The sequence below is a fragment of the Protopterus annectens genome, chromosome 7.part0 (assembly GCF_019279795.1).
Source record: "Protopterus annectens isolate FY-2018-M chromosome 7.part0, PAN1.0, whole genome shotgun sequence".
NCBI classification, from domain to species: domain Eukaryota; kingdom Metazoa; phylum Chordata; order Ceratodontiformes; family Protopteridae; genus Protopterus; species Protopterus annectens.
The window spans coordinates 1,283,559,379-1,283,583,453 of record NC_056739.1 but is presented as its reverse complement, the minus strand read 5'-3'; the positions used below and the strand labels follow the sequence as shown (position 1 = coordinate 1,283,583,453).

Here is a 24,075-nt window from a genome sequence, read left to right as displayed (position 1 = left end):
ACTACCTACTGTTAGAAGCCATGGCTTCCATAGATAGAGATTATCACTAGGCAGTGTGCCATCACGCCTACTACCTGCCATTTAGAAGCCATGGCTTCCATAGACAAGAGATTATCACTAGGCAGTGTGCCATCCCACTTACTACCTACTGTTAAAATCCATGGCTTCCACAGATACATATTATCAGTAGGCAATGTGCAATCACACTTACTACCTGCCATTTAGAAGCCATGGCTTCCACAGATACAGATTATCACTAGGCAGTGTCTCATCACACCTACTACCTGCCATTTAGAAACCATGGATTCCACGGACAGAGATTATCAGCTCCTGTTAGCACACATCTACTCTGATTAGAGAACAAAAAAATAATCTTTGTTTCAAATGCACTACATTTTACCTATATTAAAGACTGCCAAAGCTGCCCAACAGATATAGGAAGAAAGGGTAAACCAGACTGGGAATGCAGGATCCAAATGTTCTCCAGGCTAGTCCTTACAGCACACTTGCAGTAATGAAGAAGTTTGTGGAAAATGGAACCGGAATAGCAAACCAAGGGGAATAGCTGACTCTAACTACACATTTAAAATAGCTTATTTCTAGAAAAGTTACTATTTAATTGACTTTTGACTGCACTTAGTATAATTAATTATTTGCAGAACTCCCCTTTTGTTTTGCATTTCTAACTTTCATATTATTTGTAACTAAATTATGCATGAAAGGGCTCCAGAGATTCAGTCTATTCAACTGCTCAAATAAAAAATAAAGTCAGTATTTAGCAAACATTAATCAGGCCTGACTAGGTCACTAGAGGTGTATTTGTTCTACCATCTAACTTAATTTATAGATCTTTTACTCACAGAGCTACGAAACACTTTCAGTCATTTATGATCAAATTGACTGCTACATTTCAAGCAAGCTATTCTGTCCACTAAAAATAAAACTGAATGGTAAAAGAAAGACAGGCTGAATTGAGCTATGCAGTTAAAGCCAGTATGTCCAAGTCTTGTACTAACTACATTAAAATGGATAGGTCATGTGTGTGAAGCGTGAGGCTCCCAAGGGGCAGCTACAGAAGAAAGCAACTCATTGACTGCCATGCTAAGCAAATGACAAACTTTATCTGCATACTTCATGCCTTGTCACAGGCTGTATTGTTATTGGCCTGGGAATCTACATTTCAAGTACATACTTTATCAGTTCTAATGTCATTCAATGCAGGAGACAGTTTTCTGTCAATGCAGTGCTGGGAAAACATTTTTTAATACCCTTTATAATTCATTGCTATTTAACATAATAAGGCTGCAGCATATCAATCAGTTTAAATATTACTTTAAAATCTAAATAGTTGACATTTTTGTGTTATTTTGAGAAAAAAAAACACACGCACTCATTTTCAGTGCAATAAATTCACACATCACTCGATTATGTCCATGATTTGAACTGCACAATTTTAACAGACCATTTGCTTTGGGGCTATTTTTTCATCATTGTGTGATCACAAACAAGAAAATAAAAACATTAACTAAGATATCAAGTGCATTCATAGTTTCCATGAATTTTTGAAGCACTATAGAAAGTCAATGACATTTCTGTATAAACTTGTTTGCTTTGTAAAAAACAAAGCAGCTTGGCAGGGTGTTACACTGTTCATTGTCAAAAACATGACATAATATGGCTCAAACAATATAAGTACTGCAAACCTGGCTTACATGTACACAAAGAAACCTCAGCAGAAGAGGCTATGAAAAACTCTAGGTGACACATATTAAGCAGGGTGACATGCTTCTTACAAAATTAGAAGTTATGTAACTACCATAACGTTCCATGTTAGTTGTCTTCTCTCGCCTTCTTTCTTGCTGGATGGGGTTCGGAGCCGATCCTCGGCTCTGACTCGGCACTTGCTTAGCTTGAGAACTCCTTTTACCAGCTCGAGGCAACCCTATATCCCATGATGCAAGGCGGGACTACCTCAGATCTCGTTTGGTAGCTAAAATACCCTGCTAAGGACTAACCTAGTAGAACTAGGAAAAACAAGTTCCTAACAAAAGACTCCTCTAAAGAAGAGTCAGGAGGGAACAACCTGAGAAGAGGAAACTCTTCAAGATCTGTCCAGGCCAGGGGGAAGGAGAGAAGACAACTAACATGGAACGTTATGGTAGGTACATAACTTCTAAATGTTAAGTTGTCAATCTCGCCTTCATTCTTGCTGGATGGGACCGCGTCCCTAGCACCTGTATCCCGGGTGGCTCAATGGAACAGACTCTTGAGAACTGTGGAACCAAAACTGGCCCTGTCCCTAGAGGCCAAATCTAATTTGTAATGAGAGACAAAGGTATGAGGAGTGGCCCAAGTAGCTGCTGCACAAATGGTATCAATGGGTAGTCTATCCTGAAAGGCTGCAGAAGTGGATAGACTCCTGGTTGAGTGTGCTTTCGGTTTAGAAGGTAGTTGCTTGCCTCTGAGCGAATACACGTAAGAAATGGTGGAAGACAACCATCTGGATAAGGTCACTTTTGATACTGGGAGACCTTTCCTGTTTTCTGCATAGGAGACAAATAATTGGTCTGATTTCCTGAATTGTTTAGTTCTATACAAATAGTACCTGAGCTGACGATGGACATCCAAAAAATGAAGCTTTTGTTCAGCTCTGTCAGAATAATTAGGGAAAAAGACTGGTAGGTCGATAGATTGATTAATATTAGTTTGAGAAACAACTTTGGGGAGAAAGGACGGATTTGTTCTCAAGGATACCCTGTCCTTGTGAAAAACCAAGTAAGGGGAACGGATGCAGAGAGCTTGAATCTCAGAAACTCTTCTTGCTGAAGTGACAGCCAGTAAAAATATAGTTTTCCAGGTCAATAACTTCAAGGAACATGAAGCAGACGGTTCGAAGGGTGGTAAAATCAAGGATGCTAACATTAAATTGAGATCCCATTGTGGAGGAGGATGTTTTATTGGCGGCTTCAGGAGAAAAACTCCTCTTAGAAAGGCTTTGCATAGTCTATGTGACATAATGTTATTATCTTGCAAGCCAACATGATACTTGGAAATAGCCGCCAGTTGAACTTTTACTGTAGACGAAGAAGATCCTGACTGAAAAACTTCAGCCAGGAAATCTAAAACAGAATGCACAGGAGCAGTAAAGGGATCAATATTCCTGGAGTTTGCCCAAAGGGAAAAACGTCGCCACTTGCTAGCATAAATGGTTCTGGTGGACGACTTCAAAGAAGCTACTAAGATATCTCTGACAGGATCAGAGATCATAGGAAGCCTGGCTAGGGAAGGAAGTGGAGCAACCAAGCAGTGAGGTTGAGAGAATGAATGGCCCGGTGCTGTTGACCCGATTGGTGGATCAAAGATCCGAACTGGGTCCAGATGCCAAGGCTGCACCAGGAGGTGACGATGCAGAGTCGGAAACCAAATTTGTCGAGACCAGTAAGGGGCAATGAGAATCAACTTGGCCCTCAAAACGGTGGCTTTCTGAATGACTTGTGGAATCAAGGGAAAGGGAGGAAAAGCGTACAGAAGTCCCCGGGGCCAATCCTGGGTTAGAGAGTCTCTCAGGGGTTGGCCTGGTAGGGGAAAGAGGGTGAAGAAGTCGGGGCACTTGTTGTTTTGGGGTGTGGCAAAAAGATCGCAACAAGGTGTGCCCCACTTCAGAAAAATCTGGTCCACTATAGATTGATTGAGAGACCACTCGTGAGGCATGAGAATGGCTCTGCTCAGCCTGTCCGCCAAGAGGTTGGACCTGCCGGGGATGTGCGTTGCTATCAGAAACCGATGAGAGGAGACTGCCCATTGCCAAAGTCTGTGAGCTTCTCGACACAAAGGATAGGACCTGGTCCCGCCCTGTTTGTTGATGTACCAGACCACGGACATGTTGTCCGTTTGCACTGCAATAGTCCCCGTGGGAAGAAAGTCGTTGAGGGCTTGCAACGTTAAAAGCACCGCTCTCATCTCTAGGACATTTATGTGCAGATGGTATTCTATGGGTTGCCACGTCCCGTGGACCATCCTGCCCTGATAATGCCCCCCCCACCCGATCAGAGAGGCATCCGTAGTGACTGTGGCAACCGAAGGAGGGGGAACAAATGGTCGGCCCTGATAAAGAAGAGGGGAAGATATCCACCAATTCAGATGAGTCCTGCACGATTGTGTGACTAATATTTCGTGTCTCATCGGAAGATTGTGGAACGACCACTGAGTGAATAACATCCACTGCAGTACTGCATGTGGAAGCGAGCCAGTGGTAGAAGAACAATGGCCGCAGCCATAAGACCTAGAACTTTTAGTATCAATCTGGCTTTGATTTTGCTGCTCTGCAATAAAATCCGAACATATTTTTGGATGTCTAGAATTCTCTGATCTGTTAGTCTGGCTAACAACTTGACGGTGTTTAATTCTGCGCCTATAAAGGTGATAGATTGGCAAGGCAGCAGAGAAGATTTTTCGAAATTCACTGAAATTCCCAAACTTTTGCAAAGCTGCAGAGTGTAGTGTCTGCTCTGAAGAAGCTGATGCTTGGTGGGGGCGGAGAGGAGCCAGTCGTCCAAATAAGGAAACACCTGGAATCCTTGACATCTCAGATGAGCTGTGACCACTGCCATGCATTTGGTAAACACTCTGGGGGCTGAAGTGAGGCCAAAGGGCAGGGCTCTGAATTGATAATGACTGGTCCCTAGCCGAAAGCGGAGAAACCTCCTGGAGTGTCTGTGTATCTTTATGTGATAGTATGCGTCCTGGAGGTCTATGGAGCACATCCAGTTGTCCTTGCCCAGAAAGGGCAGAATGGACTGAAGCGTGACCATCCGGAATCTTGCCTTCTTGACAAATCTGTTTAGATTGCTCAGGTCTAATATTGGTCTCCAATCTCCCGTCCTTTTGGGGACCAAAAGAATCTCAGTAGACGCGGATCCTACTTGGTCTGCTGGAACAGTCTGGACGGCTCTTTTTTCTAGGAGCTTTGAAACCTCCTGTTCTGCCAAATCCCTTTGACCGGGTGAGATGTCTGGAAGGGATTGGTGAGGTATGGGATACCTTTCGAAGGGGATTTTGTAACCCTCGGATATGATCGACTGTACCCACAAATCTTGTGAAAGGGAACGCCAGGCTACTGGGTACAGCGAAATCCTTCCCCCGACTGCCTCCAAGGGTGGACAGTCGGGCAACACCTCAGGGGTGCTGAAAGGGCTTCTTAGGAAGAGACTCCCTGTTGCCCTGGTTATGAGGACCCCCTCTGCCCCTAGGGCGGCATCTATTATTGTTACCCCCTCTGCCTCTGGGGGTAAACTGACCACGTGTGTCCGGCGCAGCTCCTTGGGCTTTACGGAACCACATCTTCCCTCCCTTCTGACCCTTGGGATAGGGTCTAGAAGGGGTGGAAAAATGGACTCCAACGACAGAAAGAGTTTTGCCGTCCTGCTCACACCTGGTCAAGGTTTCCTTCACCTGAGGTCCGAACAAAGCCGAACCGTCAAAGGGGGTATTGGTGAAGGACGCCTTAAAGGGGTCCGCAAAATTACAAAGCCGCATCCAGGTTGACGTCTAAGAGCCACTCCTGTGCCTGCGGTTCTGCTCGCTCCATCGGCTGCATAGGATATGAGCCGCATGGAGGAGTTGGTTAAGGAATTCAGGATTGCTAGCTGTGAGGCAATCTTTTCTTGAGCCCCAGCAGCAGAAGGATCCTGGACCACTTCACCTAGTTCCTTGAGAATATCTCTTTGAAGCCTGGTGAAGTGACAAAGGTAGTTCAGCGAACGCATAGCAAAGGTCGCTGAAGAAAACATCCGCTTTCCATACCTGTCCATGGTCCTAGAATCTTTGTTAGGAGGATGGACAGGTACTGAAGGATCCGCAAGTTCCTTCTTGGTGGCCGCCGCCACCACCATAGCATCCACAGAGACACCCTTAGAGAGAAACTGCTTGTCTGTAGGGGCCGTAATAAATTTGGATGGTCTCCTGGGGACAGGTTCCACAGAATCTGGAGCTGCCCACGCCTTCTGAGCCACTACCTGCATAAGTGGGTCGAAAGGCGGAGACACCCAGGAGGTGGAGGGTCGGGATCCAAAAGCCTCCAGGTATACCGACTCATCCTCGGAGGGGTCAATGGAGGGCCAATTTCCCCTCTGTTTGAGGAGCTCAAGGATGTCTGAAAAGGAGACATCCTCAGAGGGGGATCGTGGGGAACCCTCCGACTCATCTAAGTCGGTATCAGATGTAGTAGACTCAGGGGAGTCTGTGTGTTTCCTCTTACACGTCCTCTTCCGAGGGGGTTCCCCTGTAGGATCAGGAGAAACCTCGGAAGAGGAAGTTATTCCCAATGGGGAAACCTGGGGCGATGGATCCCTGGGCCTGAGAGCGAGAGGCTGGCAAGAGGCGTCTACAGGCACCGAAGAGGGAGGAGCTAAAGGGATGGACCGTTGACCTGGCTCAGGTGCCAGGACACTCCTCATCACCTCAAAGGCTCCCCTCCCCGGGAGGCCGGAAAATTCCCATTCCGAGGAAATAGGAATTCCCGGCTCCACTGAGAGGGAAGGCTCCGAGGCCGATGTCGGTGCCGAGCTTACCAAAGCCGAAGCTCCGAGAGGGAGAGCGGGGTCGGACAAGGGTCCGATGCCACTAGCCCCCTCGGAGCCGACAAGGGAAACTCGACGACTGGATCCCTCCAAGGAAGGTCTCATGGAAGAGATCGGAGCCGAAGACGACAGAGCCGAAAAGGGGTGTATCGGTTCCGTCGCCGACACGGTCGCTGTCCCGAGAAGCTCCGGCTCCGAACTCTGGAGGGGAGTCGGAGGAGGAAGTTCAAGGGGTAAAGCAATAGCCGAAGTCTGCTGAGACGGGCTATGGAGGATTTGGGCCAGTGCCTGCGACTTCAACAGCCTGCTTACCACCCTCTCTAAATCGTGGTCAGACAGCCTGGAAGATCTCGAAGATCGGCTCCGATGACTCCGCTCCGACAAAAGAGGAGACCCGGGCAGTGGATAGACTCCAAAGAAGGGGACCGAGATCTCTTCTTGGACGAAGCCATCGGAGCCGACGTCCTCTGGGTTCCAGATGGAGCCGAAGGCTTCTCGGCTCCGATACTGGATAATATGTCGGCTCCAGCCAGAGCCGACAAGGCAACAGCAGATTGGGTGTCGGCACCGATCGGAACCGAACCCACCACCTGAGAAGAAAGATCGGCTCCGGTCGGAGCCACCGGGGAAGGCTTAGAAACTGTAGCCTGAACCCTAGGAGGCTTAGAAGGTTTACTGGACCCAGTTTTAGTGGGTGAACCTTCTGGCTTTAGTAAGCCACGGAGGATCAATTTATTCCTCCTTTCCTGCAGGACTCTCTGGCTAAAAGAGTGACATAAAGCACAGGAGTCCTGCAGGTGTAAAGGCCCCAGGCAGTAAACACAAGAAGTGTGACCGTCTGTCAGAGACATTTTCTGACAGCACGAGTCACACTTCTTGAAGCCTGAGACCTTTACTTCCTTAGACATAGTCCAAGAAAAAGTAAAATAACACTGACACACACACCCCAAAACAGTCACACAATTAATCCCACAAACACAAACACACAGATAGGGATTAAGAAAGGAGGCCTAGGCTTAACTGAAAATTTTTATAAAAACTAGAAGTTTTTAAAACTATAAGGGGAAATAGGGTGGGCTGAATAACTCTACACACCATAAAGGGGAACAAGGGAGAGATAAACCCTGACTAAGCTGTTTGAATAAATCAAACTTACCTCAGCTGGCAAAAAGGAGACCTCTTCGCAAAGTGGCAAACGAGATCTGGGGTAGTCCCGCCTTGCATCATGGGATATAGGGTTGCCTCGAGCTGGTAAAAGGAGTTCTCAAGCTAAGCAAGTGCCGAGTCGGAGCCGAGGATCGGCTCCGAACCCCATCCAGCAAGAATGAAGGCGAGATTGACAACTTAACATCTGTTATTAGAAGCTGCTTTGAAAAGTATTGGAGTGCTGATATTAAACTGACTATAAAACTGTGGGGATCTGCCAAGACTCACCAAAAAAACACTCTGAAACAGAAGGGTAACAGAACTTGGAGAGAAATTATATGCTTTGATTTGCTGTTGGCGGAGGTGGAGAACTGCATATCTAGTTTTGATGACTGATAAATAAAGCTGCTGGGGAAAAAAAACAATGTCCACTTTATGGATCTTGTACATAGATTGGTTCACTATAGCCAAGATTTCTGAATATACGGTTACATTACTTGTGCTGCCAGGTTCGCAAGAAGAGGCCGGTCTCACATGTGACAAAGCCTAGGCAGGAATAGATTACTGAAATAAGCTCTGGAATAAGTACCAACATGCTAACAACATGGATATCACTTGGCATCTGGGTTTCAGAGGTCAGCTGGCTGGTGTGTATGTGAATATCTCCTTTAGAAGGTGACCTACTAGACACACATCTGATAAACTAGTAATGCCAACTGTGAAAGCTGATGGGATACTTCCCTTGACAAACAGCAGATATCTAATAACAGTGTCAGGAGCACAACAGGTAGTATACTTGCCTTTGGCACAGAAGGCTGTGGGTTCTATTCCCACGCCAGGCAGATGGATTGCTGATGCTGCAGTTCAGCATAAGGGGAATGCTGCAGTTCAGAGTGTGTTGTCCTTTGGAAGAGACATTAATCTGATGCTCCATTTGACGAATTGGTGGTAGCTCCAGTGGATGTAAAATATGCAATGACATCTATCCAAAAGAGTAATAATAGTTCCCAGATGCCCTGGCTAAATTTCATAGTACTTATAAATGCCACTTTGAGTCTACCCCCATAAAAAGAGTCTACTAGCCTAGTGGGACTAATACATGATAAATGAATGGACAGTTTTAACTAACCTTTATAAACATTAAGGCTCTAGAATAAAAAACAGACAAAAAAAATTGAAAAAGAACCCTGACAAGCAGGATAAGCATACCTCTCACTGTGAATAAGGCTACTTAAAGAGAAAAAAGAAGTTCTGTACTTGCCATAACGTTCCATGTGAGTTGTTCATCTCGCCTTCATTCTTTACTGATGGGTTCGGAGCTGATACCTCGGCTCCGAGTCGGCACCTACTGCAAAGCTAGAGGATTTTGAGTAGCTCAAGGCCAAGTCCCTATCCCATGATGCACCCTGAGTTACCTTAGATCTGGTTTGCTGCATAAAATAATACCATATGTCATTCTATGACTCCATAAGAGAGAAGGTATAGAAGGGTTGAGTGACCAGGAAGGATCTAGCATCTCGGTCTTCTGAAAGCCCAGGAGGGGGTAGGAGGGAGGGACGTAAGAATGAAGGAGAGATGAACAACTCACATGGAACGTTATGGTAAGTACATAACTTCCTTATGTGAAGTTGTTCTATCTCGCCGTTCATTCTTTACTGATGGGTAGCGTCCCAAGCGCCATCAACCTCGGGTGGCTCACCGGAGTATATTTCTCAGGACTGTGGATCCAAAGGAGGCCCTCTCAACTTTATAATTAGTGATAAAGGTATGAGGTTTTGACAAAGTGGCTGTTGCACAAATGTTATCAATAGGAAGTCTGGCAGGAAAAGCAGATGATGTAGAAACTGCTCTGATTGAGTGAGCTTTAATTTTATGCTACAAGGGCATATTGACAGCTGAATAAGCAAAAGAGATACAATCAGATAACCATTTAGACAGAGTTGTTTTAGCCACTGGCCTACCCTTCCTGGAATCTGAAAATGAAACAAAAAGCTGGTCTGATTTTCTGAAATCTTTTGTTCTATCCAAATAAAATCTGAGCTGCCTGTGAACATCAAGTTTGTGCAGCATGTACTCTAAATTGTTTGAATGGTTGGGGAAGAAAACTGGCAAATCAATAATTTGGTTGAGATTAGTTTCAGTGCAAACTTTGGGTAAGAAAGACGAGTTTGTTTGAAGTGAGACTCTGTCAGCATGGAAAATCAAATAAGGAGGCTTGATGGATAAGGCCTGAAGCTCTGACACTCTGCGAGCAGAAGTAATAGCCACTAAAAAGATGGTTTTCCATGACAAAAATTTGAGATCACATAAGGAAGCTGGTTCAAATGGCGGAAGAATTATGCAGGAAAGCATGAAATTTAGATTCCATGGAAAGCAGGGAGATTTCGCAGGTGGTCTAATATAAAAGGTCCCTTTGAGAAAGGCTTTGGATAATTTGTGTGACATAATATTTAATCCTTCAAATCCCAGATGAAAGTTAGAAATGGCAGCAAGTTGAACACAGACTGCTGCTGCAGCTTCTTTATTGAATATCATGGTTAAGAAATCTAGCATAGAGGCCATAGGGGCTTGGTAAGGATCAATACTGTTTTTAGAGGCACATATAGAAACATTTTTCCATTTGCTGAGGTACAGCTTCCTCGTAGAGGATTTATGAGATGATAGGAGAATTTGCTTCATCTCATTGGAAAGGTTGTGGAACCTGGCTATGATGGGAATTGGAGCAGCCAAGCTGTCAGCTTCAGGGACTGCAGAGAGGGATGAAGTTCCCCCGGCGAGTGCGTCAGAAGGTCCGGAACTGGGTCCAGAATCCAGGGGTCCTCCAAAAGATGAAGTTGAAGGAAGGGGAACCAAATCTGACGAGGCCAATGAGGAGCTATTAGAATAATGGTCCTTCCCAGGGCTTTTGCTTTCTGTAATACCATGGGTATCAATAGGATTGGTGGGAATGCATAAAGGAGACCCGGGGGCCAATCGTGAATGAGTGCGTCCCTTGGGGCTTCCCCTGGAGGAGAAATGAGGGCAAAGTAGCTTCTCCATTTCGTGTTCATGTGACTGGCAAAAAGGTCGCATCAAGGCTGGCCCCATCTGCAGAATATCCTGTCCGCTATTTCTGTCTTGAGGGACCACGCGTGGGGAAATAAAATTGCTCTGCTTAGCTTGTTTGCTATCACGCTGGATTTCCCCGGGATGTGCATTGCTAACAGAAAGCCCTGGGTGGAAATAGCCCACTGCCATACTCTGAAGTCCTCGCGACAAAGGGGGTATGATCTGGTTCCTCCTTGTTTGTTCAAATACCAGATCACTGACATGCTGTCCATCTGAATCGCAATTGTACCCCGAGGAAGAGAGTCCTGGAAGTACTGCAACGCCAAAAGTACTGCTCTCATCTCTAGGACATTGATATGCAGATGAGTCTCTTGATCGGTCCATGTGCCTTGGGCTGTCTTTCCCTGAAAATGCCCCCCACCCACCCTATCACGGAAGCATCCGTGGTCACTGTGGCCGCTGGAGGGGGTAACACAAATGGACGTCCTATTGTGATCTGAAGTGAGGTCAGCCACCACTGAAGATCCTTTTTGCAGGAATTTGTGATCATTATCATGTGAGTCATGCGGAGTTATTGGTAAGACCATTGAGTGAACAACAACCATTGCAGTACCCGCATGTGCATACAAGCCAGTGGTATGGCTAGAATTGCTGCTGCCATCATTCCTAACAATTTCAGAACTTCTGATGCTGGTGCTTTGTTTTTGGATATTAACTTGTGGACATGCTGACGTAGAAGAAAGACTCTTTCTACTGGAAGCCTTAGCGTGGTGGTGGTGGTGTCCAGTTCTGCTCTGATAAAGACGATATGCTGCGATGGCGACAAGGCAGATTTTTCTGAGTTTATTGTAATGCCCAGGTGATTACAGAGTGACAGAGTGGACTCCCTGGCTTGAATAAGTTGATGCCTGGTGGTGGGGGTAAGGAGCCAATCGTCTAGGTACAGAAACACCTGGAATCCTGAACGTCTTAGGTGAGCCGTGACCACTGCCATGCATTTGGTGAACACTCTGGAGGCTGTAGTGAGACCAAAGGGCAGGGCTCAAAACTGTTAATGATTGGCTCCCAGCCGGAAGCGCAGATGATCCCTGGATGGCCTGGCCATTTTATGTGGTAGTACGCATCCTGGAGATCTATCGAGCACATCTAATTGTCTTTCCCTAAGAAGGGAAGTATCGACTGAAGTGTGACCATATGAAACTTCTCTTTCTTTACAGATGTGTTTAGCCTGCTGAGGTCCAATATAGGTCTACAGTCCCCTGACTTTTTTTTTGAGCTAAAAAGAATCTTGAGTAAGTTCCAGATCCTGTCTGGTCTGCTCGGACTGGTTGGATGACTCTTTTTCTTAGCAACTTCTGGACCTCTACTGTTGCTTGTTCCCTGTAACTGGGTGGAATGCCTGGGATTTTCCTTGTTGGTGGAGGGGGGTGTGCGAAAGGGATGAAGTATCCTCCGAAAATTATACTTTGTATCCAGTTGTCATTTGTTATTTTGAGCCAGGCGCCTGGGTACAAAGATAAGCAACCCCCTGACTGCCTCCAGAGCAGGACAGTCAGGCCTCCTTTCAGGAGCGCTGGGAGGGCTTCCCAAAGAAGTGATCTCTGTTGCCCTGGTGTTGCGGATCCTCTTTGCCGCGAGCACGGCGTCTTCCATTATTGCCCCCTCCTCTGCCCCTGGAAGGCTCCTTGGGCTTTTCAGAATCACATTTTCTCTCCCCTGTGACCCTTGGGGTAGGGTCTGGTAGGGGTGGAAAAAAGGACCCCGATGGCAGACAGAGTCTTTCTGTCCTGCTCACACCTCGTTAAAGTTTCCTTGACTTTGGGTCCGAAAAGTGATGAGCCATCAAAGGGGGTATTCAAGAAGGATGACTTGAAGGGCTCCGCGAAGGAACACAAGCACATCCATGAGTGTCTCCTAAGAGCAACTCCTGTACCCGCTGCCTTACTCGTTCCATCAGCTGCATATGAAATGAGGTGCATGGACGAGTTCACTATAGAATTAAGGGTAGCAAGCTGGGCGGCAACTTTGTCTGTAGCTCCCGCAGCTACTGTACCCTTAAGAGTACCTCCCAGCTCTTAAGAAGATCTTTTTGTAGTCTCATAAAATGGGTCAAATAGTTAAGTGAACAAAGTGCAAAAGTCGCTGAACTAAACATGCGCTTCCCATATCTATCCATGATCCTGGAGTCTCTGTTAGGAGGATGGATAGATGAGGAAGTTTCAGACATTTCCTTTTTGGTGGCTGCTGCCACCACCATGGCATCAATTTAGTCAAGAAGGATTTATCTAGGGGGGGCAGATATGAACATATTAGGCCTCCTAGGGACAGGTTCCATAGTATCCGGAGACTCACACCCCCTTCGTGAGACCAGCTGCATAAGCTCATTGAAGGGCGGAGACACCCAAAAGGTGGAGGGCTGAGACTCGAAAGCCTTCAGGAGGACCGACTCATCCTCAGTAGGGTTGGTGGACTGCCAGTCACCCCCATGCCTAAGGATTTCCAGTATCTCAGCAAATGAGATATGCTCAGAGGGGGACCATGGTGACCCTTCTTATTCACCCAAGTCCGTGTCAGATGTTAATGACTCCTGAAGGGAGTCCAAATGTTTCCTCTTACACACTCTCTTCCTGAGAACCTCATCAGTGGAAGCTTCTGGGGAGGTCTCGGAAGAGCATGGGCCACCCAATGGGGCTTTCTGAGGCTCTGGGCCTCTGCACTTAGCTAGGATCTGTGAGGCAGAAGCAGACACAGGCACTTTAGGAGATGAAGAAGCCAACCCCGAAGTTGAGCATGTCTTGGGAGACATAACTCTCCTCATGGCTTTGAAGGCCCCTCTGCTCTGATGCAAATGGACTGACGGATCCCAGGAAACCATCGATACCCCCGGCACCGAGATAGTGGGCTCTATGCCTGAGGTAGGAGCCGTGTTCATCCGAGCCGAAGCCTCGAGAGGCAAAGTCAAAACCGACAAGTCGGTTCGGCTATCCTCCCTGGACCCGACCTGAGAGTGTCGGATCCTAGAGTCCTCGATCAGCGCCGGGGACGTCAGAGTGAACGGAGCCAAAGACACTGGAGCAGGCATTGGCTCCGAAGGCTCCACAATCAGCAGGTCTGACTCTTCTGGGTCCGAAGGACCGGTATGGTTCAGAGGAAGAAGAGATATAGCTGGCATAAGGGTCTTCGGCTCCGAAGCCACCTGGGTTGGAGCCGATAACAATTTGGCAAAGGCTGGTGCCTGTAAAAGCTTCTGCACCACCTGATCCACATCCAAATCAGACAGGCTTACAGAAATGATCAGACTGATGGTATAGACTGGAGAAGAGGTGATTTAGGAGCTTCGGATACCGGTTCCAAGAGTGGGGACCGGCTCCGAAAACAGAAGACAGTCGGCTCCGAGACCTGTGGAGCCGATGTCACAGACTCTTTAGATTTTTTTTGATTCTTCAGAAATCCTGGAGGACTTTGAGGACTTACTAGATCCATCCTGGTCACTCAAAGCCTCCTGGAAAGAAGGTTTCAACAAACCCCTATCAATAAGCTTCCTTTTTCTCTCTTGGAGAACTCTAGAGGAAAAAGAATGACATATAGAGTATGTTTCTTGTAGGTGCAGGACACCCAAGCAGTAGACACAATTCACATGCAGTCAGTACCCGACATCTTTTGCCCACATTTAGGACATTTTTTAAACCCTGACTTAGGGTGTTTGTCCTTGTTATCAACCATGACAGCCATGACCCACAAACTACTACATAGGTGGTAGCCCCCTAAATACGGAAAACGTAATAAGGGATCTGGGGACCCAAGTAGATAGTAATCTCTCGTTTGATAATACATTGCCAAAGTGGTTAGAAAATCCTTCTATGTGGTCCACCTAATCACAAAATGGTTTGCATCCAGATCAAAAGAGGTCATTGTGCCCCTCTACTCATCACTCATTAGACCCATCATAGAGTACAACGCCCCATTTGGGATGTACCTTACAAGACACCTGCAACAGCTGGAAAGACCACAGAAGTACCTCACCAAGAGGATCACTGGCCTCAAACAGATGCCCTATGCAGCTCGAATGAAGAAATTCCAGCTGTACTCGGTTGCATAACTCCTACTCAGAGGTGATCTCTGCCTGACATACAAGGCCATGTCCAACTCAGAATTGATGGACATGCTCCACCTAAAGAAAACCTTATCCCCTCAAGCCACACTCTCTACGGATCTAAACCTCACCACAACAATAATTAGAACGTGCTGGAGGGATAGATTCCTGTCCCAGAGACTTCCCATGCTTTGGAACAAGATTCCAGTTTACATTAGGCAGAGCTCCTCACTAACACTCTTCAAGAGAAACCTTGACGAGTGGATGGGAAACAAAAAGTTTACCCTGGGGATCACTTCAGTGGCTCTGCTGGACAGAGGCTAAGGGGGCGGTGAAAGCCAACACATTCTGACTAGGCTTATAAATGCCTTTGGGCAGATAGCCTAGTACCTACCTATGACAGAAGTGGACACACCCAACAACAGCAAGTATAAATTAGCCTTCTAATAAAAACCAGGCTAACTATGAGCACGCACACCGACACAAACACACACACACACACACACACACACACACACACACACACACACACACACACACACAAACACAAGCCTTTGAACTAAGGCTAACTAACTACTCAAAAGTATTCTAATAAAAAAAAACAGGCTCAAGATAAGCACACAAGCCTAAAAATAAGGCTAACAAGCACACACACACACACACACACACACACACACACACACACACACACACACACACACACACACACACACACACACAATATAATCAAACGGATAATCTTAATAGCTAGTAAACTCTAATAAAATACTATGCTGTGGAAAAAAATGTGAAAAAAGGTCACTGACTAAACAGTTAGTATTCACTAAATAATCACACTATACTATGCTAATAAGAAAAATGACAAAAGGTCAATGAACAAGCAATTTATTTAGTCAGAAATTTTAAATAGGCCTATCAGAAAAAAGAGGCCAATATATAAAGCTAAGAAAGCACACAGGGAAGGGAACACTACAGAAAAGGCTTTAAGAGCCTATCTACCTTAATATCTAACTATTTTAATGATAATCCAACAATAATAAAATAAAGTTTTTACTGGCCTGAGCTAGCAAGAACCTCCGATCAGCTGCAGCGGCAAACTAGATAGAACAACTTCATATCAGCAGTTTTCTATGTATGCTGACACCTTCAAGACCGTAAAAGAATATGGAATGCACTACTACAAGGGTAAAAATGGTGCTCTTTAAGTAATAGTTGTTAAGTATCAAATAATGGCAGAGCTTTTATCATGGAAAAAAATGAAGTAATAAAGTCTGTAAGGCAGATGATGGAAGCAAACAGAACAAAATGTATGCACAATTAAAATCATTGTGAAATTTGCATGAGGTAATCACAACCACCCAAAGACAAAAACAAAAAAGGATAATATGAAAACAATCAGACTGGAGAAGTCTAACATCAGAGCATAGGGAACAGCAAATTCCAAGACAATTCCTAAAACAAGGTACAAATATTCTTTTCTTGTACAGTCATGCTGCCAGAAAAAAGGTAATCATTTGCTGAGTGAGGTGGGGCCTATTTCCCCACTGCTCATTTCATTCTAAATATGAGGCCTCACTAATCTCAAGATGGAAATATATCAGTTGGAGCTGCAACCCAACTCCAACCAACCCCTCCCATCACACCAACCACCTGCATGTCCTCTCTCACCACATCCATAAACCTTATCTTAGGCCTTCCTCTTTTCCTGTTACCTGGCAGCTTCATCCTTAGCATCTTTTTCCCAATATACTCTGCATCCCTCATCAGCACATGTCCAAACCAACATAATCTTGCCTCTCTGGCTTTGTCTCCAAACCTTCCAACCTGGGCTGACCCTCTAATATACTTATTTCTAATCCTGTCCGTCCTAGTCACACCCAGTGCAAATCCTAACATCTTCAACTCTGCCAAGTCAAGCTCTGACTCCTGCCTTTTTGTCAATGCCACTGTCTCCAACCCATATAACATAGCTGGTCTCACTACCCTCTTGTAGACCTTCCCTTTCACTCTTACTGGTACTCGTCTGTCACAAATCACTCCTGGCACTCTTCTCCACCTACTCCATCCTGCCTGTACTCTCTTCTTCACCTCTCTTCCACACTCACAATTACTCTGAACTGTTGATCCCAAGTATTTAAACTCATCCACCTTCGTCACCTCTACTCCCTGCATCCTCACCATTCCTCTGTCCTCCCTTTCATTCACACACATATATTCTGTCTTAGTCCTGCTGACCTTCATTCCTCTTCTCTCTAGAGCATATCTCCACCTCTCCAGGGTCTCCTCCACCTGTTCCCTACTCTCACTACAGATCACAATGTCATCTGCAAACATCATAGTCCACGGGGACTCCTGTCTGATCTCGTTTGTCAACCTGTCCATCACCACTGCAAATAAGAAAGGGCTCAGAGCAGATCCTTGATGTAATCCCTCCTCCACCTTAAACGCATCCGTCACTCCCACCGCAGACCTCACCGCTGTCACACTACCCTCGTACATATCCTGTACCACTCTTACATACTTCTCTGACACTCCCGACTTCCTCATATAATACCACAACTCCTCTCTAGGCACCCTGTCATATGCTTTCTGACTTCCTATTTCTCCCCAAAAATGGTTTCTTTGACTCATGCAGATTGGCCTTTCCTTTCAGGCACTTGGTGAATTTCAGCTTTTCCCTGTCAAGAAACCAATGTACTACTGTACTATTATTCACATTATTCATTTGTCCTTTCTAGATATTAGGAAACATATGAATTAATAAAAATGACTGAATTTCATGTTATTTTTGTATAATCTAGAATCTTGATCTTTTGTGTTTCCTAAAACAGTTTGTTTTCATCTTTAGCATCATCACGGCCAATTTAAAATGGTTTACTATTGGCATTTCGAATCCGCTTCGGTCGACCGTTTAGAATGTTGACCCAAAATGCTGAATCCGGAATGCTGGAAATTAAACCAAAGCGAAAATGAATACGACAGCCGTGGTTCGATATAGCAGGAGGTAATGTCATTCACCTCCTGCTATGCACATTAATGTACCGTTAAACTCTACAGTCAACAGTGCATTAATTCTACTATTTTGCAGGGGGGCTATGCACCCTGCACTCACCACACCCCCTGCACACTAAATATACCAACCCTGAGATCGCACTACAGTGAAGAAATGGGCTAATTCTCTGTTCCTCACTGAACCGTGATATCCCTGCAAAATGTTGAACCCAAATGCTCGAATTACACTACCTATTCGCTGTAGTGTATTTGATACATTTTGGTTCGACATTCTGCCGACTTGAAAACTGCAAGCTGACCACATACCGGTCGACCAATGCACTTTCAAAGTTTTCAGTGTAAATCATTTAAAACAGATGATGTAAAGATGTCAGTCATAGCACATTCTTGCCAAAGAATATTAAGGGCTCAAATCTTTTGTGAACAGGATCAGTGAAAATGACATCCTTTACATATTGTGAATGTGTTCATACCTTGTGTAGTCTCCTTTGGATTCCTGAAATCAGGAAAACAAAAAATACAATTACAATTTATAAACTAAATGAATGTTTTACAGTTAATGACTGAACTCTGTTTTCATTTTAAAAATGTCTATACTTGCAAATACAGGCTACTTACCCAAGTGTTAAACTAGACTCGGATGTCAATCTTTTTGGGCTACATTACCTTTAGTCTTTTCTTTTCACTTTAACATGATAATAGACTATAAAAGGTGGCAATATTACAGTAAATTATACACATCAGCATGGAACAAAAGTCTTATTTTTTTTCTTTAAAAGGACGATAACTAAAACAGTTTTAATTACAGTAAACCTCTTCTACAATGTTCAGTTTTTAGTGCGAAAGTAATCTTTTCGTGTCAATTTCTTTACAAACTTGCATGTGGCAAACACAAAAATGTCACTGCTATTAAATAATATTTGACTTCTGCAACTCTACTGACTGTTAAACTGATATATATATATATATATATATATATATATATATATATATATATTCACACACATATATATAAAAACTAATTTTGAATAAAAGATTAAACATGTGAACTGAAATAATACAATTATAATTGTTTTAGATAGCATAAAACGCACATTATTTGAAGCATTTCATGCTCCAGATTTTTGTGCAAATAGCATACATATTTGAGCACTTGCAAATATGAACACACACACACACACACACACACACACACACACACACACACACACACACACACACACACACACACACACACACACGTGAAGAAAAAACACTGCATTTTAAGGTAACTGCAATGCATTTTACGTCAAGTTCATTGGCAACTGTCATGTAGACTTGCACAAGCAAGCCACAGGAATTACTGTTATCAGGATCTTGATGCAAGTTCTAAACAGTAACAATCAACAACTTACCTGGATAACATATGCTGCCAGAGTAAAGGCTTTCTGGCTGTCAACCTCTAAGGTGCCCTATACAGATAAAACAATAAAAAAACATAATGTACATGCAGCTGGAAAGGATGAAAAAAAGCCATTCAGCTCGAGACTGTTACTGCTCAGTACAACCAGGTTCTACTCATTTATAGGCACTACCATTATATTAAAAGGGGAGCATTTCACTAAGTTTGCCGAATTTTGAGAGCTGAATGGAGTAACATTTCAGCTTTTTTAAGCAGCTAAACTTGCAATGAAAATATATTTTACAACATTTATCAAATGCCTGTCTATAACCATTTTAAGGCAGCCTTTGTAAATGGTATATTCTACAAACACAAATGTGTCCAGATTGTCTTTGTCTATGACCCCTCAGTGATAAAATTCCTTCAGCCTAGCTCATGCTGTACACATCCTGTATTAAAAAAAAACACCAGAAGCATGCAGAGATTGATAAATATTCCAATAGATGTTATACTCAAGTTTACCTCTGCTTCACAGAAACTAGCACTTTGCATTTGCCATATCAAAAAGCTAGAAGTGTTATGTTTCCAAAAACAAACAAAAAAAAAAAAAAAAGCTAGAAGTGTTACTTTTTTATTTATAGTTTATAGCTGTAACTTGTAGGCCAGAATACAGCAATGTTCCTTCTGCTAGTAAACGTACTTGTTACGTGAACTAAGGCATTTAGTGTTACATGCAAACATATATTTGTATGATGTTACAAATTTACAGGTGTATAAACCAGTTCCTTGTAGTCTGTTAACTATGAAAGAATAAAGTACAACTGGCACAGTAAATCAGTGTATATTGCAGGGGCATTCCCCCTCCCCCTCATCCTCCGGTACTCACACACACACACACACACACACATATATATATATATATATATATATATATATATATATATATATATATATATATATATATATACACACATATACATACATACATATACACACAAACATACACTGCCTCTTAAGACTGCCATTCCGTGGAGAAAGAGGAATACACAAAGATACAGCAACCTCATAAGAATATATTCCCCAAGTTTGTAATTTCATTCTTGTTGTTTGAAGGACTCCATTTATGGTCATCAGCCTTTCGATAGACACTCCTGAAAAATACTGTAACAGCAGCAGTGCCCTAACAGACTGATGGAGGCATTTGAAGCAGATTAACATGATAGGACACTATAAGCAGTTTTCATACCTGATCTGTTAATTCATTAATGTCAGGGATAGTGTATATACAAAGTATACTGCATCCCCACCTAAGGGACTATCACATGTATGGCTACACTACTGCTAGATGAATGTCAATTCCCCAAGACTCCTGTAACTCAATTCCCTATCAATGCCAGCATTTCCAGTGAAAAGCACTGTCTGGGAATAGTGCAAGAACGAAGTGCCATTTCTGAGTGTTTGCCCCCTTTCCCCTTGTAATGCAGCCATGGAGCAGATTATATTAGTTAGGGTGTGTGTGGGGGAGCCTCTCCCCCCAGCAAAAACACTGAAAACAGTGTTTTTTGGAAGTTGTTTTAGTGAGTTGAGGCTCAGAGAATTGCCTTCATCCACTCATAGTGGAAGCCACTTGTAATGGTTGCTCTTTATATAAAACTTGTTTACAAAGCAACCCCACATATGCACCTAAGGGACAGACATGCAGTGGTGGCCAGTATAAACATGGCACTATCTATATGCCAGTTTATGTTTTCTCACTAGGCAGCACTAGTCACTGAACAAGCTTCACACTGTAAAAATGTGCCCTTCTTTGTAGCAGACATACAATTACTAATAAATAAATAAAGAATAAAACTTGCCCTATGTAAAAAGGTCCATGACAGATCAGTTTAACTGCTCAGTTAAAATGCTAAGATATACAAGCTGAAACAATAGCGACATTAAACAAAAGCACCCAGATAGATGTAATAATTTTAGAGGTAAGTAAGTTATTAAAAAAAAATAATTTTCAAGCACATTTAAATGTGCTACCAATGCAAGTGACCCTACATAAACTAATAAGGAGGCAGTTCTGGATACCTTGCAACTAACTGCTGAGAGAAGCACCTCTGGCAATCATAATAGACTAAAGCAATACAGTTTTTATTATATTTAAATACACCCTGGACAGCCATCTGAAGGTGTAAATATTGGCTCTAGGTGATGGTCACTAATGATGTGACACCCTGAACCCATGTACAAAATGGGAAAAAGGGTGTTTATTTCAATGTCAATAATCGGCTTAAGAAACTGAGAAATTACACCAGAGAATAAACCAGAAGAAAACAACTAATGAAGAAACAAAACAGCTCCAACATAAAAATAAACAAATAAATGCATGTCTCTCAACCTCTTAGGGCAAGAAATTTGGACAAAGCCATACACAACGTGGGGACAAAGGCCCAAAAATAAGGACAATTTTTAAATATTGCTCTTACAAACTTAGAAAATTGATGGAATAATAGGTTTTCCTTTAGCATGAAATTTCTGAATGGAATGAAGTCTGAAACTGAAATGTCTGTCGTTATTTTCTGTCGTTAATCTTTAATGACTTGTCAATAATTCCAGAAAACCATAATTTTATGAAAGCAGGCCAAAATTATGTGTCAAAAATCTGGGCATTCCGTGAAAATCTGTATAGTTGAGAGGTATGTATAAATGCATAAATAAAAAAATGGAAAGCATAGTCAAGGAAGAAAAAAAGGAAAGCTAGAAAGAAGAAAGGCAATCACAAGGCATGCAAGGTACTTGCTGCAACAGCATTTCTCTAGAAGCCTCACTAGTACTATTGTGGCAATCATTTACAGAAATGTGCCAGATTAAAGGGCATCTGCTACTGCATGTTAAGCATTTACAACTAACTCAGGCACAGTCTAACAAATATAACCATTAATAAACAAGAAAAAGTTGGAAAGCTTCTGCTGTTCGACATCTTGAATATTGTCCCTGGCTAGGACATACATTAACTGCTTTGTTGGTCAGAGAAGAGGGAGAAGGTAAAAGCTTTTCACTTCTTCCTCCTTCTCCAAGTCATTGTGACCTTGGAGTTAGTAAATATATATTCTGGGGATGTGAGGCCTTTCCTCCAAGGTGGGGAGTGCACTGGGGGTCTGTTTTTGTGTGTTTTACAACCTTGGAAATGTGGCTGTGTTAAGTTGTGACCTACCAATACTTTAGACATGTTAGATTTGCTTAATTACATGTTGATTAAATGATACTCAGTTATTCATAGTACATTTGAGAAAGTATGGCAAAGGAAAAGACAACAGCCTCTTCTAAGAAAGAACTCTTCAAGTGACAGTCAAAACTGGCTCAGTGTCAGGGGCCACTATGGTGTCATGATGGAAGTAGCAGTGTGGCATGCAAGCTCCATCCCAGGCATGGAATAAACCAGTTTTAAATAAATGTAAAATTAAGTGGTATTTAACAGTGGAAAAGTTATTCAAGTGGTACGTAGTTCTGGACATTAGGTCAAATTACTCATGTAGTGAACCATGGAGGAGAAACTGGAGTTTATAATTGGTACGCACAACTGTGACAATGAAAGGGAAGCAAATGAATGCAGCACTTGCTCAGCAGGGCAGCAAGGCCTTAGAGATAGAAGGTATGTTTAAAAAGCTGGAGAATGAGCTAAGAGCACTGCACTGTATTACAGATGAAATGATTATGATGTAGGATGACTTGGAAAACTGTTCACAGTGATGGACTGATGAACTGAGGGATTGCCAGGATTCTCCTAAAATTTATCCGGAGATGGATTTAGATGTGGTCAAAGATATGCCTGGTTTTGATTCCAAGTGAATCAATTATATAGACTTGGGAAAGGGGATAAGGGCCAACAGAAGCCAAAACATTTAATTGTTAAATTTCACAGTACCTAAAATTAAGTGTTGGAGTAGACTGCATGGCAAAGGATACCACTGCCCCCGTATCCCACCCGCCCCCAGTACCCCTATATTTATACTTAACTAACCACACCCCTCCTTTATCTCTAGCCACTCAAAACTCTTGGCCCACCTCTTTCACTGCCCCTCCAAGTCCACTAGGCTCACAAATCACACTGCCTCACTCCCCACCCCGCCTCTCCCCCAACCAATACCAAACCACCTACACTAACTATCTTATAACCAATCAAGCAACAGTATGAAGTCCCTAACACCCCATATCACTATACCAGCCCAAAAAACTGTAACTCTCACCCTACCAATTCTTATCACACTATACCTGCTAACTATATACGAGTCCCAGACACACCCAGGTTTTCATTATCCAAAGTACCAAACTAGTACTCCCACATTTCTGATCAACACTAATCACCCTACTCACTACCTAATCAACAAAACACCGCTTACTCACTTCCACTACTCCTATAAACCAAACATAATCTACCCCAAGTCCAAAAACATAGATAAACTACTACATAAACTGATGAAGCTAATAATGTATCTTAGAAAAACATAAATATAGATGGAGACATACATCCAAACCCAGGCCCTCCATCAAATGACAGTGCAAATAAAACATCCTTGTTTCCAAGACCTCCTGACTCCTTCTTATTTGCCACCTTAATATTAGAAGCCTAAATAATAAAATTCATAATCTACATGCTCTTTTAGCAACTTACCTCCCTGACATTATGTGTCTCACAGAAACCTGGCTCAAACCAGAGACCAAAGATAACGAAATCCTGCCACCTGGCTACAACATATACAGGACCGATCGCCTCAAAAAGAGGTGGTGGTACTGCTGTGCTCTTCAAAAGCACACTCAACGTTACCCTA

At 43.5% G+C, this 24,075-nt stretch overlaps 1 protein-coding gene across 2 annotated transcripts in view; it reads right to left on the bottom strand.

The window, feature by feature from the left end:
• The window catches only part of FRMD4B (FERM domain containing 4B), a 2,055,076-nt gene that overhangs the window by 1,115,454 nt on the left and 915,547 nt on the right, over positions 1–24,075 (bottom strand). For both annotated transcript variants that reach the window (XM_044077901.1, XM_044077900.1), the window contains exons 6-7: positions 19,272–19,328; positions 18,351–18,373 (exon numbers count right to left, since the gene is read on the bottom strand). In XM_044077901.1, coding sequence (XP_043933836.1) covers positions 18,351–18,373; positions 19,272–19,328 — 80 coding nt within the window. The remainder of the gene's footprint in view (positions 1–18,350; positions 18,374–19,271; positions 19,329–24,075) is intronic.